The 17,133-nt window shown below is 36.5% G+C and overlaps 1 protein-coding gene across 3 annotated transcripts in view; it reads right to left on the bottom strand.

The window, feature by feature from the left end:
* Positions 1–17,133, bottom strand: part of hip1 (huntingtin interacting protein 1) — a 50,335-nt gene that overhangs the window by 8,672 nt on the left and 24,530 nt on the right. For 2 of the 3 annotated variants that reach the window (XM_016449043.1, XM_016449044.1), the window contains exons 5-20: positions 15,563–15,643; positions 14,748–14,824; positions 14,551–14,612; positions 12,637–12,777; positions 10,670–10,727; positions 10,466–10,541; positions 9,904–10,047; positions 8,061–8,158; positions 7,875–7,947; positions 7,093–7,276; positions 6,093–6,181; positions 4,861–4,977; positions 4,647–4,748; positions 1,093–1,287; positions 792–939; positions 594–680 (exon numbers count right to left, since the gene is read on the bottom strand). In XM_016449043.1, the coding sequence (XP_016304529.1) occupies positions 594–680; positions 792–939; positions 1,093–1,287; positions 4,647–4,748; positions 4,861–4,977; positions 6,093–6,181; positions 7,093–7,276; positions 7,875–7,947; positions 8,061–8,158; positions 9,904–10,047; positions 10,466–10,541; positions 10,670–10,727; positions 12,637–12,777; positions 14,551–14,612; positions 14,748–14,824; positions 15,563–15,643 (1,732 nt within the window). The remainder of the gene's footprint in view (positions 1–593; positions 681–791; positions 940–1,092; positions 1,288–4,646; positions 4,749–4,860; positions 4,978–6,092; positions 6,182–7,092; positions 7,277–7,874; positions 7,948–8,060; positions 8,159–9,903; positions 10,048–10,465; positions 10,542–10,669; positions 10,728–12,636; positions 12,778–14,550; positions 14,613–14,747; positions 14,825–15,562; positions 15,644–17,133) is intronic. The other variant, XM_016449045.1, reaches the window with a different exon arrangement.

Here is a 17,133-nt window from a genome sequence, read left to right as displayed (position 1 = left end):
CGATCTTGAAATGTTTATATGATGAACTACAAAAAATGACACTAGTAGAATAAAAGTCATTGCTAAAAGTCAGAAAAATTGTATTTTTTTTTATTTATTTTTTTTTTCATTTCGTTCTTTTTCTTTTTCATTATACTACTGCTCAAAACTACTTTGAGGACAGTAAGATTTTTAACAAAATTATTAACTTCTATTCAGCAAGGATGCATTAAATTCAGCTTTGCCATCACAGGAATAAGTTACATTTTAAAATATATGGGGAAAAAAAAAATCACAATAACACTGTTACTACTGTATTCTACTTTATCAAATAAATGCAGCCTTGGTGAAAATAAGGGACTTCTTTTAAAAAGTTTTAAAAATCTTACTGACCCCAAAATATGTGAATGTTAATATATAGTTCTCTTTAAGCAGCTTCAATTAAGCCAACTATTTTTTCAAGAGGGTAACGTTGCTTGTTCTTTAACTACTTTAAATGACGTGTAACTTTTATCTTGTAAAGCTACAGTTTCATATTAACTTTCGCAACACTGCTGGAGTCAATGGTACATTGATGAACGCTAGTTGAGAGGGGAAATGAGAGTGTAATTCACCTGCGTTATCTGATACAAAGCCGACTCTGGCCGACTGCAGCCTCTCCACGCAGTCCAGAGCCACCTGGCACCTGGACACCAGGTAATCTACACACACAAGAAGGTCTTTTAATATTTATTACGCACTTGTAGGGCAATTCCTGCTGTGTGTGGTGTAATCAGTGGGAGGGTTTAGGGTCATTTGAGCTGGTCACTGACCGGCTGAACTGGTGCAGCTTATGTGTGCGGGGTCCTCTAGCTGATTCAGGCAGTCCTGTACGATCCTTCCCGCCTCCTCCAGAGCTGCTCGCAGAGCCGCCCAGCGCAGAGAGACCAACTCACTCTCCAGAGACTGCTCACGACTCTCCTACAGATAGAAAGACAATGAAAACAGGCATTTTAGACTCCATGTTTGTCATATTTACAGCGTATTTCTTCTGATATAATGAATCTGAATGCATACAAAGCCACTATTGTAACAGGACAAATACAATCAACATGTAAACACAGAATATTCCACCTTCTCATTGAGTTGGTTCTGCAGGGCCTCAGCAGCTTTCACACCACTCTCCCTCTCATTGGTCAGACTGCTCTGCACACGCTCTAACTCCACCCCCAAACTGGCCAGCTCCGCCTCCTTCTGAGATACAGTCTCCATAAGCCCCGCCTTCTCACTCTCTAGAGCAGACAGCTGAGTACCGAGCTGCTCATTCGACTATACGAAGAGAGTGAATAAAGTTGTCAATTACAAGATTTAATGTGACATTTTATTGAGAACAAAAATCATGAAATCACAAGAAACTAATGTTACTGTTAACTATAAATATTAAAAATCATTTTCATTCATTGAAAAAGCTGAAATAAAATATAACAAAATTACTAAAACTAAAATGAAAATATAAAAATAAAAGCTAATTCAAAATATTAATAAATACTATAATAGTATATAAATAATACTAAAATAGTAAAAGAGAATGAGGGTTAGACATGAAAAAAGTCAGAGATACTGAAAATAGAAGAGTTAGGGACTGTTCACACAGAACGCATCTTTGCATCTAAAAACGCAAGACTCAGGAATGGTTTTTAAAAAAGCGCAGCGCAGAATGCCGCCTCCACCATGTTGCCGTCAAATAAAACTGTTGCCATGCCAACTTGCTACTGTAAACAAAACCTCACACTTGCCCCACGTCTGGGACCTTCTGATTGGTCCACTGTTTTGGAACTGATATTGATGGACTGCACTGCATGTAAAAGTTGAAATTCTTTTTGAATTGACACGGCGTATTAACCCTTGTGCGACCTTATGGACATTTTTGTCTTTTTCAGTTTTGTTTTTTTAGATAATTTTACCTGTGTTAATGCCAACTGCATACATTTTGGCACAGGTGTGTATTTTTATTGGAATTTTAATATTTCACCCTAATTTCCTTTAATAAATCTATTTTACACTAGTAACTAGGTACAAAAAATAGTTCCTCTCAGGACCTTAAGGACAAAAATGTCCTCATTGAAACCCATTAAAACTGCGATTTTTAATTCCAGGGCCATTTAACTATAAAATGATGCAATATTTGTTAATAAGCTTTCATTCTGTTGGCAAGTCTTCAAAATTTAAATTTTTAAAATTTTTTACTAGATGGTGCCATTTTTTCAAGTTTGGCGTATAAAGCAAATACTCGCTTTATTCCTGTTTTCTGCTTATGCATATTATAGAGTCAAATGGATAAATTATGCAGCTATAATTGTGTGGGTATGTTGGTATGGATATTAGAGTGTGGTTTGTATTGTGTGTCCTAAATAAAATTTTTGTGTGTTTGTGTGTGCGCACCTGTAATGTTTGAGAGAGAGAAATTATACTCTACTGTGTACGCCAGCGGAGCTTTGCTGGAATCTAATGGGAAAAGTTTGGTACTGCACCCAAACAAAACCTTACTAAAAGCTCATTTTTGAGATATCAACCTCAAATTTGGAACACATTTTGTTTAGATTTATGGCTTTGATTCTCTATCAAGTTCAAAATGTTTTATAAAATATATATTTTATATAACAAATTGCTCATAAATCATTTTCATAAACTTAAACCTCTATAACTTTTTTGGTTTCAATTTTTTTACAACTTCTTTTTAACTTTAACAATAATCTGTCAAGGGTCTTCTTTAAAATGAGACCAAACTTAAGTCTGTACTTCCAAGCTTAACATTTTTTTTTGTTATTAATATTTTTGTCCTCTATGAACCTGTGTGTAACTTTTTTAAATTGATGCACAGGGGTTAATAACACGGCGCACATGTGCGGGACGCTGCAAAAGGTGCGAGATACAGATCCGTCATAGCCATACCATTAGAGCACTGCAGTGTTGACATAATTACATAGGCCAACCCAGCTCACCCTGGTTCCCTCAACAAAAACCCAACAGGAATTTTGGATTTTTGCAAAAAATAAGCTCTGCGACCAACAAAATTTTATGAATGTTTTGTTCATCAAGATAAACTCCACAAATTAACACAACTATTAGGAATTTTGAAGCCTAGATGTAATCTCCAGAAGTAAAAAGTTAAACACAGAATATAAACAAACTACACCATGGTCACAAGACTTCAACGTCATTCACCATTAAACATTCATTTTGTTTGGCATGATTACATTTAATGTCTCCGACAATCTCTGTAGTCCCATATAGCCACTTTATAGCAACCGCTTTTTTCAAGACAAGTAAAAGCTTTTTTTTTTTAAATCACAAGGGAATATTAGTTATGTATTTTATGTTGTAGAATAAAACATGAAAATATCTTGAGCTTGTGTTAACCACAGACCACAGAATTAACCACATTAACCACAGAAATTTCAGGCATTTAACCGAAAACCTTCAGAATGATAGAACTGGAAGTGCTAAATTGCTACTTTGTTTCAGGGTTTTTACCTAAAAATACATCATCCCTGCAACACTCTATAAAGCTTATTAAAAGTGAAACTGATACAGTCATGCTATAGATGTTAACCGTGTCAGTGTTTTGAGGACAGATGTCTTGAGTTGAGGCAGCAGTTGAGGTGGTGCAGCAGGTGTGCAGGTGACAGAAGAAAGTGGGATGGAGGGGGAGGCGGGGTGACATATCACCTCCCACATGCAGTCTGGACACATTAACTCAGGTAATTCAGCACCCCACAGAATCACCATGTTTACCTGCGCTAGACTAACAGCAGAGACAGTGATACATGGAACCTGTGCTGGGCTGAGAGCTGAACAGGGATGTATGGAAGAGGGTTAAGATTCGACATTTCTTTAAAGGGGTCATGAACTGAGAAATGAAACTTCCGCTTCAACTTTTGACATGAAAGAGTTTATTGTACTTCAAAAACATCTTGTAAGTTTAAGTTAAGCATCTTTAGCTCCGCCCACAAATTCACACACGTAGGAGGAGGCAAGTAAATATGAGACAGATGCAAACACAGGATTACTCAAGCAAGAAAATGATAGAGATTCATCCAAGCATTACAAGACTCTGAATAACAAGCTGGCTAATAAGAGGTCTGTAAACTGGGTCTGTACAGTATATATATATATATAAGGTGTTTATTGTGTTTGAAATGGTTTCTTGGCATTGCTCAAGGATCTGGTAATGTCACAAGTGTGAGTAACTATGTTTTTACCATGTCTCTCTATTGCTTTGTCTGTTACAGATTGTTTGATATTTACAGAGTATTTACACATTTTTAAACAAAATGATTCATATTGTTTTCAGAGTACATCACAGCAGTGTCCATTTATTATTTTAATATGCAAAACTGTTAGCTAATCACAGCCGTGGGCATTCACTTCCAAGTCTTGAATGCGGCATGCCTATCAAAACGGCGTGTTTCAAAGAGAGGGTCAAAAATAGAATAGAATATTAACCTATTATGGTGTTTTTTAATTTAAAAGTTTGCTAACATTATAAGTTGACCTCAGAGAACATTATAAAATGTAAAAAATGTACAGTTCATGACCCCTTTATACAGTATTAGGACAAAGAATGGAGATGGATTCATGACAGAGGTGAAAAGGAAGAGAATGATGGGTAGAGGGTGAGGTCCCACCTGTTGGGAGGAGGTGACGGTACTCTTCAGGGTCTCTAGTTCAGATCTGCTGGACATGAGCTCGGCTTGTAGAGCTTGAAGCTGCTCTAACTGAGCCTTCTCCTACTCGTGTACATACATGAGGATAGGGAAGTGTAAGACAAGCATACTACGGATACATCACGCAGAGGAAGTGTGTGTGTGTGTGTGCGCGCGCATGTGGTTTGTGTCCGACCTGCTGACTGGTAGCATCCTGAGCGGCTTTCAATCTGTCCTGCATCTCTTTTTTCACATTCTCCACCTCGTCCTGGGCGGCACGGGCCACCGTCATCTGACGCGTCACCTCGGCATTCTGAGAAACACATAGACATGTACAGTTTAGCACAGAGCCAAGACTCTTGGCTGACCCAGTTCTTTTCCCAAGGACGTGGCACCCACTGTCAGGATGTCTCTGCGGTGGGATCAGAGCGTGCTGCTGTATGGCAGTGAGTGTGATGACAGCCTCTAAGCATGGCAGAGGACCAGAGTGCCAAGTTTCATCTGTGTAAGAAATAGAGCAGAGTCTGCAGGGGAAAAAGTCTGGTGAAGAAGCTAAACCACCTGCAAGTATACTGACAGGCCTGACACTGGAGCTCAAGTGAGCAGTATATAGTGTGCACACTGTGTATGTGCACTATGCAAATTTCTCCATCTACTATCTACATGGAAAACACAGAATACCGACTGCATTTGCCAAAACAAGGATGCTGAGTGAGATACTGCATCCCACAACCCAATGTGCTTGACCTTCCATTTCCAATGTGAAGGAAATGTGGAATAAATGAAAAATGAAATACACACACACACACACACACACACACACACACATATATATATATATATATATATTAGGGCTGTCAACGTTAACGCGTTAACGCATGCGATTAGTTCTTTTGAACTTTCTATTAAAGAATTAACAGAACAGGAAAAAAAATAACTATTACCTAAATAATTAACTATATTTACACAAAAATATTAAGCAGCACAACTGTTTTCACCATTGATAATAATAAGAAATATTTTTAAGCAGCAGATTAGAATGGGTTCTGAAGGATAATGTGACATTGAAGACTGGAGTAATGATGCTGAAAATTCAGATTTGCATCACATGAATAAATTACATCGAACAGATTACAAAATAGAAAACAGTTATTTCAAATTATAATATTTCAAAATATAATATTTCTGTATTTATGATCAAATAAATGCAGCATTTGTGAGCATGAGAGACTTGTTTCAAAATCTTATTGACCCCAAACCTTTGAACGGTGGTATATATATATATATATATATATATATAATTGCATTAAACACTTGTTAATTCTTTAATTGCATGTATTAATGTGATCATATGCCCTATAAAAATACACATATATTCATATACAGGCAGTGTGTGAACTAAATGTAGGTGCAAGGACATCAATTCACCTTCCTCAGCAGGTCAGCGTGGCTCTGGACCAGCTCTGTGTATTTCTCCTTTAACTTGGTGTAGCGTTGCTCATTAGCTTGTGCTTTTCCTACAAAAAAAACACAAAACACACAACCAAAATATCTACATTAAGTATCAAAAACCCAAGCCTTGATATGCCTCAGACCATGCTCTCTGCGTCACAGAACAGTTAGCACCACTGAGAGCCTCAGCACAGGCCTGCATGTTGGTGAATTGGACTGTGCACTATATGGTTTATTAGCATTTGATTGGAGGCTGCAGTGAACTGGAGTCCCTTCTGACTGTGTTCCTCAGCTCCAGAGAGTAAACAGACTGTCTAATGAATATCCATTACTGTCCTGCATCTGTACTGATTCTGCACAGCCCTTTAAAGGGATAGTTCACCCAAAAAAGAAAATTCTGTCATCATTTTCCAAGTTGTTCCAAACCTGCATGAGTCTTCTGTTATTTTGAATGTTGGTAACCAAACAGTTGATGGTAGCCATTGACTTCCACAGTATAGAAAAATAATACTATGGAAGTCAATGGCTACATGTAACTGTTTGATTACCAACATTCTTTAAAATATCTTCTTTTGTGTTACACAGATAAAAGAAAAACTTGAGGGTAAGTAAATTATGACAGAGTTATTATTTTTAGGTGAACTATCCCTTTAATATCCTGGCTATAACATTGTATTTAAACCATAATGTATGCTGACTTATGAACGAATAACTGATGTTCCAAAAAAAAGCAACAGTGTGGGGTGAACCACTGAGTGTAAATTAACCAAAAAGGAAGAAAAGCCTGTTTTTTTTATTTGCGAAAGAGGAACAGGTTGGTCTTGACAATGGTTTGTCTTGAAGCCCTAATTTACAGCTGTCAGTCCAAGTTCTCTAAATATTAACAGGGTCGTGAAAACTTAATATAATAATTGAAATAAAAAAGTAGATTTGTACTCTGAAAATATTGTATATTGCTCCAACAAAAAACTCTTACTCTCAATTTCGCTCAGGCTGCGCTGCTCTTTCTCGGTGTCTTCTTTGACCCTGCGCAGGTCGTCTAGCTCGACCCTCAGGAACTCGCTCTCACCCAACGCCTGCTGCTTCAGGTGAGTCTGCTCCGCAAGCTCCGCCTCCAGCTCATTTACACGCCCCCGTAGCGCTTGACAAAGACGGCCACTCTGAGAAAGACCAAAAGAACGATTAGTGGCATATAGATTTCATTTTTACTTCTCTTCCACTCTACATGATCCTTCAAAATGGTTGGGGGCAGTAAAATATTTTAAAAGAAGTCTCTTATCAAAAATACAGTAGAAACAGTAATATTATGAAATATTACAATTTAAAAGAATTGTTTTCTATTTTAATATATTTTAAAATGTAATTTATTCCTTTGATGGCAAAGCTGAATTTTCAGCATCATTACTCCGGTATTCAGTGTCACATGATCCTTCAGAGATCATTCTAATATGCTGATTTGATGCTTAAGAAACATTTCTTATTATTATCAATGTTGAAAACAGTTGTGCTGCTTAATATTTTTGTGGAAACCATGATTCTTTCTTAAAACATTTTTTAAAGAACAGCATTTATTTGAAATAGAACTCCTTTGTAACATTACAAATGTATTTGCAATTACTTTTGATCAATTTAACACATCTTTATTGAATAAAAATATGAATTTCTTAAAAAAAAAAACTAAAAAAAAAACATTTCTGACTCCAAACTTTTAAGCGGTAGCTTATCAAATTTGACCTCCGCTCGTCTCCCACTCTTTACCTCCAATCTGAAGGACTCCAGCTCCTCTTTCAGGGCCTGTAGCTCCGCTGTGAGCTGCTCAATCAAACGGTCTCTGAGATGAGAGATACATATTCATGAGTCTTGTGTTATAATATATTCTAATAAACTCAAAGAGGTTCCTACAACTTATTAATTATATTCTCCAACAGTATCTCCAAGTCTTACTTCTCATCTTTGCGCATGCCGTTCTGACTGTTGAAGTTGAATGGATCTGTAGCGGCCGAGGTGCCGAAGAGGTCGTCGAATTTTCTGTCTACAGTACTCTAATGGAGAAACAAAAATCCCTGTCTTTAGAAACTCAAGATAAAAGGAAAGTTATACAGACAAATTTGGATAGTGAGATTTTGTGTGGTACCGGTAAAGGTGGGATGTCCGTGTCCACCAGGTCTTCTGTCTCTACTACATGTTCACTCTCAGGGGACGAAGACTCCACCGGAATCACCACCACTGGACTGATGTGCTCGGAGAGGGCTGACGCCCGCAGGAAGTTTGGCGGATTCTGAAGAGAAATGAAGAGAGATGTGAAGAAAGGAAACTACTGGAATGCGTTTTCAAACAGGTTTCCTTAAATATTTCCCTTGTATGCTATTGGTCAGGAAAACAGATTAGCCCCGCCCTAGTCTCATGCCATTGGTTGAGCTGATGTCACAATGTTGTTAACATGATGGTCAAACAAATGAAAAAAATAGCTCGCTGTGCCTTTAATTTTAATTCAAAATATAAGAAATGTCATGAAAATGGAAGAAAAATGTTGTTTTATAGGGCAGCCTACAGTATTTTCTTAGAGTCCAGTTGAAAAACCTGATGCTAGAAAACTAAGCAGGCAGATATGTAAATGAGTTACATAATTTCTTTCCACTAGCCGCATTTTTGGACTCAGGTCAAGCAGGAATCTGTTTGGTATGCAGGAGTCTCACCTCAGGAAGCTGTGGGATCTGAATCAGTCTCTTGAAATACTGCAGGTTACTGGAGCGATAGAACAGACTCTTCAGCCTGGAAAGAGAGCGAAACAGAGCGAAAAGAAAAGATTGAGAGAGTGAGAAATACAAAAGAATAAAAATAGTGTCAGTCTGCGTGACTCATGGCAGTAGTTCTGACTGGATAGTGACTGACAGACTCACTTCTTAAACTGCTCCTGGAAGCGATCCCTGTGGCCCTGCAGAGTATCTGCTGGCAGACCTGGAGGACATGAGAATGAGAGGACTGAGAGAGCACACTATTTTCAGCTCTACTTTTATTACATTTTATTATAATATCCAAAGGAACAATGCCAAATACAGAACAATGACAACTTTCCTACTAGAATACATAGTTAAAATAAAAAAGAATAATAAATAATTACAAATATTAATATTAGTGCTGTCAAAATTAGCACATTAATGCATGCAATTAATTTTTTCAGTTTAACGCATTAAATATATTTAACGCAATTAACGCAGGGGCGGAGCTAGGGTTGGCCACCCCACTCACAACTGCTGCTTCGGTCTCTTTTTTTTTTTTTTGACAAGAATTGCATTTATTTAGACGCGCACTCTAACTTCACACCAGCATCAGGCGCTAGTCAAACGAGCGCAGAAAAGGTACAGGTGATGAGGGAGCTTCAGTAGAACAACAGTGAACTGCAGTCAGATGAGATGCTTTCAGGCCATACGTCAGTAAAAACAAATTTTCCTGTCCTGTCAGCCGTTATACTGTGCTCGTAGTGCTCTTCAATTGCACGCACAAACTATTTATATTAAAGTGCAAAAGAAACGACGAGCATGCAATGTCATAATTATGTCGTCAGTTAGCCTAAGTCATGAAGTTACCAAAAAGGCAATTAAAGCTGCCTCAAAACTGTGCATGCATGTAAGTATTTGTTATATATGAGTCAGATTTAAGAACATGTCTCTGAAATTCAGTGGTTTTCAAAACTGTCCTGGAGATGCCCAGCACTGTCTCCCTCATCTAACACACCCGATTGGAAAGTTATACAGACAAATTTGGATAGTGAGATTTTGTGTGGTACCGGTAAAGGTGGGATGTCCGTGTCCACCAGGTCTTCTGTCTCTACTACATGTTCACTCTCAGGGGACGAAGACTCCACCGGAATCACCACCACTGGACTGATGTGCTCGGAGAGGGCTGACGCCCGCAGGAAGTTTGGCGGATTCTGAAGAGAAATGAAGAGAGATGTGAAGAAAGGAAACTACTGGAATGCGTTTTCAAACAGGTTTCCTTAAATATTTCCCTTGTATGCTATTGGTCAGGAAAACAGATTAGCCCCGCCCTAGTCTCATGCCATTGGTTGAGCTGATGTCACAATGTTGTTAACATGATGGTCAAACAAATGAAAAAAATAGCTCGCTGTGCCTTTAATTTTAATTCAAAATATAAGAAATGTCATGAAAATGGAAGAAAAATGTTGTTTTATAGGGCAGCCTACAGTATTTTCTTAGAGTCCAGTTGAAAAACCTGATGCTAGAAAACTAAGCAGGCAGATATGTAAATGAGTTACATAATTTCTTTCCACTAGCCGCATTTTTGGACTCAGGTCAAGCAGGAATCTGTTTGGTATGCAGGAGTCTCACCTCAGGAAGCTGTGGGATCTGAATCAGTCTCTTGAAATACTGCAGGTTACTGGAGCGATAGAACAGACTCTTCAGCCTGGAAAGAGAGCGAAACAGAGCGAAAAGAAAAGATTGAGAGAGTGAGAAATACAAAAGAATAAAAATAGTGTCAGTCTGCGTGACTCATGGCAGTAGTTCTGACTGGATAGTGACTGACAGACTCACTTCTTAAACTGCTCCTGGAAGCGATCCCTGTGGCCCTGCAGAGTATCTGCTGGCAGACCTGGAGGACATGAGAATGAGAGGACTGAGAGAGCACACTATTTTCAGCTCTACTTTTATTACATTTTATTATAATATCCAAAGGAACAATGCCAAATACAGAACAATGACAACTTTCCTACTAGAATACATAGTTAAAATAAAAAAGAATAATAAATAATTACAAATATTAATATTAGTGCTGTCAAAATTAGCACATTAATGCATGCAATTAATTTTTTCAGTTTAACGCATTAAATATATTTAACGCAATTAACGCAGGGGCGGAGCTAGGGTTGGCCACCCCACTCACAACTGCTGCTTCGGTCTCTTTTTTTTTTTTTTGACAAGAATTGCATTTATTTAGACGCGCACTCTAACTTCACACCAGCATCAGGCGCTAGTCAAACGAGCGCAGAAAAGGTACAGGTGATGAGGGAGCTTCAGTAGAACAACAGTGAACTGCAGTCAGATGAGATGCTTTCAGGCCATACGTCAGTAAAAACAAATTTTCCTGTCCTGTCAGCCGTTATACTGTGCTCGTAGTGCTCTTCAATTGCACGCACAAACTATTTATATTAAAGTGCAAAAGAAACGACGAGCATGCAATGTCATAATTATGTCGTCAGTTAGCCTAAGTCATGAAGTTACCAAAAAGGCAATTAAAGCTGCCTCAAAACTGTGCATGCATGTAAGTATTTGTTATATATGAGTCAGATTTAAGAACATGTCTCTGAAATTCAGTGGTTTTCAAAACTGTCCTGGAGATGCCCAGCACTGTCTCCCTCATCTAACACACCCGATTCAACTTGTCAGCTCATCATAGACTTTAAGAGCTGAAGTGGGTCAGAAAAGGTAAAGAGTTGTGAGAAAATATGATGCGTGTCAGATCCGCGTCATGTCCAGCAGCAGTAGCTCTTAAAGCAGCTAAAATAACTGAATAACCCAGCTGCTGTGATGTCTGTTAATCAACGAACAAAAGAAAAAAAAAAAAAAAGAGGAAATCAATAACTTTTATTAGCTCTTAAAGCAGCTAAAATAACTGAATAACCCAGCTGCTGTGATGTCTGTTAATCAACGAACAAAAGAAAAAAAAAAAAAAAGAGGAAGTCAATAACTTTTATAGCTTTAAGGATTCATCTATATTTAATTTAGAATTTAGTGTTTGATAACTATCATCAATAACTTTATTAATTTTCTACTTGCTGAAGGGCACAGGTTGTTAAATATGACATTTATTATAAAGGGTTTATGTAAAGATTGTTTTAAGTTCACTTAAATTAGAGGTTGTTACTTTTTGAAGTCTAATAAATGTTAAACTTGATAGGTCTCAATTATACTGTAATGCTGAATGGCTATAATCAATGGTTAAATATTAGGAAAAAAAGACATCAGTACTATTGGTATCAGTGATACTCGCATTCAGTCATAAATTTTTTTTTTTTTAAAATATACTGTCTTTATGTTGTTTCTACATTCATTTGAAGATTGAATGTGACATTTTTGTAATATAAAAGTATATTTAAAAACTTTAATGTTAGGTGGGATTAATCGTGATTATTTTTCAGAAAAAAAAATGTGATTAATAATTTTTTTAATCGATTGACAGCACTAATTAATATTAATATAAGTCACATGAATTCTGATATGACTGTTCAGACTGAGGTCGCATTGCATCTGACCTGTATCTGATTTAGTATCACATATGTTAGTGTCCCAAATCAGAATCTAAAAAAATAAAAATAAAAAAAAAAACAGATTCCATGTGTTTTGTGCTGTTCACACTTTTAAGAAAAAAAACAAAAAACAGATCTGAGTCACGTATGAACAAAAAAAGCAGACTTGGTCCACTTTTGTCTGCAGTCTGAAAGTAGCCTTTGATATTCCTTTGTGTTTGTGTGTGAAGAGAGAGATGTGATTTGTGGACTCACAGGAGTGGAGTTTGAAGAGCAGTTTGACGGTGTAGTCATACAAATGACTAGAGTCCAGAATGACCTGGATAAGAGGGGCCAGACGACACTGACCCGCTGCAGTCACCGACACGGAGCGAGACATATCCAACGAGCTGAACACTGGGAAGAAAGAAACATCAAAAAAAGCCATCATTCCATAGACACTAAAACCCCTTTATAGGATACGTATCTTTCTCTCACGCTCTAATACAAAACTATAAACTTATTATAAATTATTATTATAAATTGTGCATATAAATAATTTATATTAACCATTTATAATAATAATTATAAATGATTATAAATAGTTGTGTGTAAATGTTATAATATGCATATATTAATTAGTCCATGTAAAGCAATATAAAATGCACACATAAAATGTGCTCTGAGTTTATCACACCACAGAAAAATGTTATTAACCACCCAGCCAAATCTGACTAATAAAAAAAAAAAAGTAAATAAAATAAGGTATCAAAATCTTGAAAAAATAAGCAGTATTCTCTGCTCTCAGATGCTGGGGGCGTGTCCACTGGCGGAGCTGAAACCACGCCTACTCACGGGAAAGCTGCCGCCTCTCTCAACTGTCAAATACTGCTACAACCTGAATGGATGCTCCCTCTAGCAGCTTAATTTAAATAGGCCGAGCTTTTTTGTAAATTATCGCAACCAGGTAATATGCATTTACGTGACAAAGGCATAGCTAGCTGGCAAACTGTAGGCTGTAGTAACTAACGGTAATGACAGTAACTCGCATCTGAGCGGGCTAACCACTGATGCTAATGTGCTCTAGTTATTAGGTGTGTTTGACTTGAAGCAGTGCTGCACAGACCGATCGCTGTATGACATCAAAGTACCGCGAGAGCGATTCAAAAGCATAAGGAACCGTCTGCTCTCTATAGCTCTCGCGGTACTTTGATGTCACATCGGTCTGCGCAGCGCTGCTTCAAGTCGAACACACTTCTTTATAGTGTTATGAGAGGGGCCATGCTCAGTGTCTCCAGTGCTGAGACATGATTTCAGCCCCACCCAAAAAATCCTGAACACAAAAATGGGGAAAAACTATTTAACGGTCTAACTCCACAATTCAGTACTACATTGTTCAGTCTTTGTAACGTGTTTCAGCAATACATTTCTAACATTAATAATGTGTTTAGAAACAACTCTCTGAATTGCCTTTACACGGACTTTAATTTATACTAAAATATATACTTATTTATATGCTTTTGTTATAAATAATATTTTCCTACTACCTAAAAACCTGTTTAAAATACTCTAAATAGCCTCAATTCTCAATTGCTAAGTTGCCTTCTTTTAATTTTATGAATCCTTCTTTCACGCCATTCCCTTCAACATGCTGTTTTTCTCAATCAATCCCTTTCATTGCCCATTTCCTCATTCACATTCATCCCCACACTCCCTCCGTCTCTCTGGTGATCAGTGATGCAGGCTCCTGTGAGACCCTGTCTTCTCAGCACAGAGAGGTGTGGTTTCCTGTGCCAGGGAGCTGCGTTTCAGTCAACAACACTCACATTAACTTCTCCCTAATGCTTCCAGCACAGGCACACTGAGATCTATCAGTGTTCCAGCTAGATTTCACTGCCTTTCTCAGCAGAAATATCTATCCCCATAGAGGTGTCACCTGTTTTTTTTACTCTAGAATGCACATTAGCTTTTCTTTACTGTGACCTGAGGTTTAAAAAATGACACATTTTATTGACGTTACTCAAAAGAGTCATGAAAAAGAGATTTTAGCCTTTTTCTATTCAAGTAGATTGAAGCTGTATTTGTCTGCCTATTATCTACTTAGAAAATAACCAAAATGACCGCCAGGTGAACTAACTTAAAAGGGACTTTTCTGGGGTTTTAAACACCTGCACTCCACTTTAAACTTACCGCCCAAGAAAAGGTTCAGCTCACAATCCAAGTAATCAAACATCTCCACCGTCAACTGGAAGCTACATGTGTTGAGAGGAGAGGAAACATGATTAAGTCACATCCCACAAACACACAGAGCAATTTTGGAGCTTTAATTTAATAAAAAAGACTGAAAAAAAAAACACAAAGCTTGCGAGAAACCAAGCAATACTCACAAATTATTGACGTCGTTCTCACCCGCCTCATCAAGCTGTCTGTTTGACATCTGAAGGTTGCCTGGGAAACGAGGATTCTGGAAAAGCAAGTGGGGTAAATGTTATTTTTGTGAGAGTCTGACAGCATAGCCTTTTAAAACACCCATGAAATTCTTTCCTGTATTGATGCATTTCATATTGACACAGGAAGCTGGGGCAAAAAAAAAAATCTAAAAAATATCTATCAATCTAGGCAATAGGCCTAGATAATTAGTAAATGTAGAAAATTTACACATACCACCAAACAATGATTATTTAAAATAAATAAATAAATAAATGTATATATATATGTAAACACAAAAAAATAAAAATTTTATTAAACTATTATTTATAATTATATTATAATAATATTATAATATACTTTGTTTACTATCAATCAATCAATTTATAAAATAATATATATTTATTATTTAAAAACAAAGTAACAAATGTATCTTTAATATAAAATAAATTTTCATGTTATTATTATTATTATACAATCAATTATTTTTTATATACATTTCAAATAATATATATAAATAATAGATGAAAATTGTCATTATTTACTGTAAATGTCATAATTATTAAAAATGAATGCATTCTTTTTTATTATTTAATGTGTGTGAATATTTGCTTGTTTTTTTTCCGTTTTTTTTTTCAAATTTTTTTGGGATTAACAAACCCCAATTAGTTGTCATGGGGTCACAATATAACAATAAAGACTGGAAAAGTCTGGGAATTAAGATCAGAGGAGGAGCGTTAGAAGATGGATGTTCTTCAAGGCTTCAGTCACTCACTTTGATGTGAAACTCCATTTTGGTTATGAGCAGTTTAAGGTAGATGCTGCACAACTTGCCGTAGCCTTCACTCAAATGACCCTGAGAAGAGAGAGAGGAGCGTGAGAGCAAGAAAAACACTGAATGCTTCAAAAGGAAATGATGTCGTTGCCCTTCCATAGCAGCAGTAGCAGCTAATGAGTCCTCGTCTCATTCTCAGCTGATCAGCTCACTTCACAGTCCAAAGTGTGAGTCACTGTGGGCAGATTAAGGTCATGTTTGGTGTTTGTTGACATGTTTGGTGTACACATATAATAGAACCAGCTGCAAGTCAAGTTAATGAGCTCATTCTTTCACTTCCTGTTCACTTCACCACTTACTGTGACATCATAACAGGAAGGGGACAGAGCTTTTTGCATGAAATGTTTCTTCTGAGTTTAATCCTGCAGCACGCTCAGCAACTCAGCATGTTCCATCTGACCCTTCCTGTCTGCTAGTGATACACAGCTAATCGTAAAATGCACTAGAAACACTTGCATTGCTGACAATAATGCTAAAGTCAACATGAAATGGCATTCACAACTTACTGCATTAGGGCTACTCGATTAATCAAAATAAATCTGAAATCAAAATATGGTTTAGTGAGATTATCAAATCGCAAAGGCTGTGATTTAATTATTGTATATACAGAGCGTGTTTCAGAGTGAAGCGCAGCACTGTGTTCTTCTACACATGAGCAGCTCGTGATCCAGTGTTTTCAGTGTCTCAGATCAGCTCGGTTTACAGTAAATTCTGCTCCATATAATCTCATCTCTGCATCTGCTCTGAGTTTGGGATGCTTATAACATGCATTCAAAAACTTGAAATGTACCAACCATCTTCCCAATCTTGAAAAATGAGAAGTGTTAATAAACCGACTATTGTCAAAAAAAGACAAGCTTTAAGGACTTCCAGTGATTTTCCACCAAAATAAAAGTTTGCAGGTAAAACTTTTGGAAATAAATAAATAAAGATGGCCATAAATAATTAGTATTGTTGCATAATAATGTTGCATTTGTATAATAAAATATAAATATTATCATTAATACATGATTTTTCTTATATATTCAATTTGCTTATTTGCTAGCGAAATATTACAATAATAATATTCCTTATTTTATTTAAAATTTTATTTAGTAACAACAACAACAATTATTTTTTATTGTTATTATTACCAGCATATTGATATATAATCACAAAATATTCTGCTAAACTGTGCAATCCTGCAAATAAGCACAGCAAACATATCAGAAAAATCACACTTAAATTTTCTCCCCAAATCTGTAATTTGGCAGCTACAGATTTTCTTGTATAAACACCCATTTATGCTATGTAAGAAAAACAATTAATTTTTTCATTTTACATTGTATTTAATAAAGAAAAAATATAATCTGGAATATATTGTCTTTATTTTGGAATCAATTTGTCTTTAGTATTAAATATGTCAATATATCAATCAAACAATCAATAATTTATTTATAGAGCACAATAAAAACAACATTAGTTGACCACTGTGCTGAACAACATCAAATATAAGTTCTAGATAAAAGACC

This window comes from Sinocyclocheilus anshuiensis, unplaced genomic scaffold (assembly GCF_001515605.1).
Source record: "Sinocyclocheilus anshuiensis isolate Anshui unplaced genomic scaffold, SAMN03320099.WGS_v1.1 scaffold1241, whole genome shotgun sequence".
NCBI classification, from domain to species: domain Eukaryota; kingdom Metazoa; phylum Chordata; class Actinopteri; order Cypriniformes; family Cyprinidae; genus Sinocyclocheilus; species Sinocyclocheilus anshuiensis.
The sequence above is the reverse complement of the archived record's forward strand: the minus strand, read 5'-3'. Positions and strand labels throughout refer to the sequence as shown.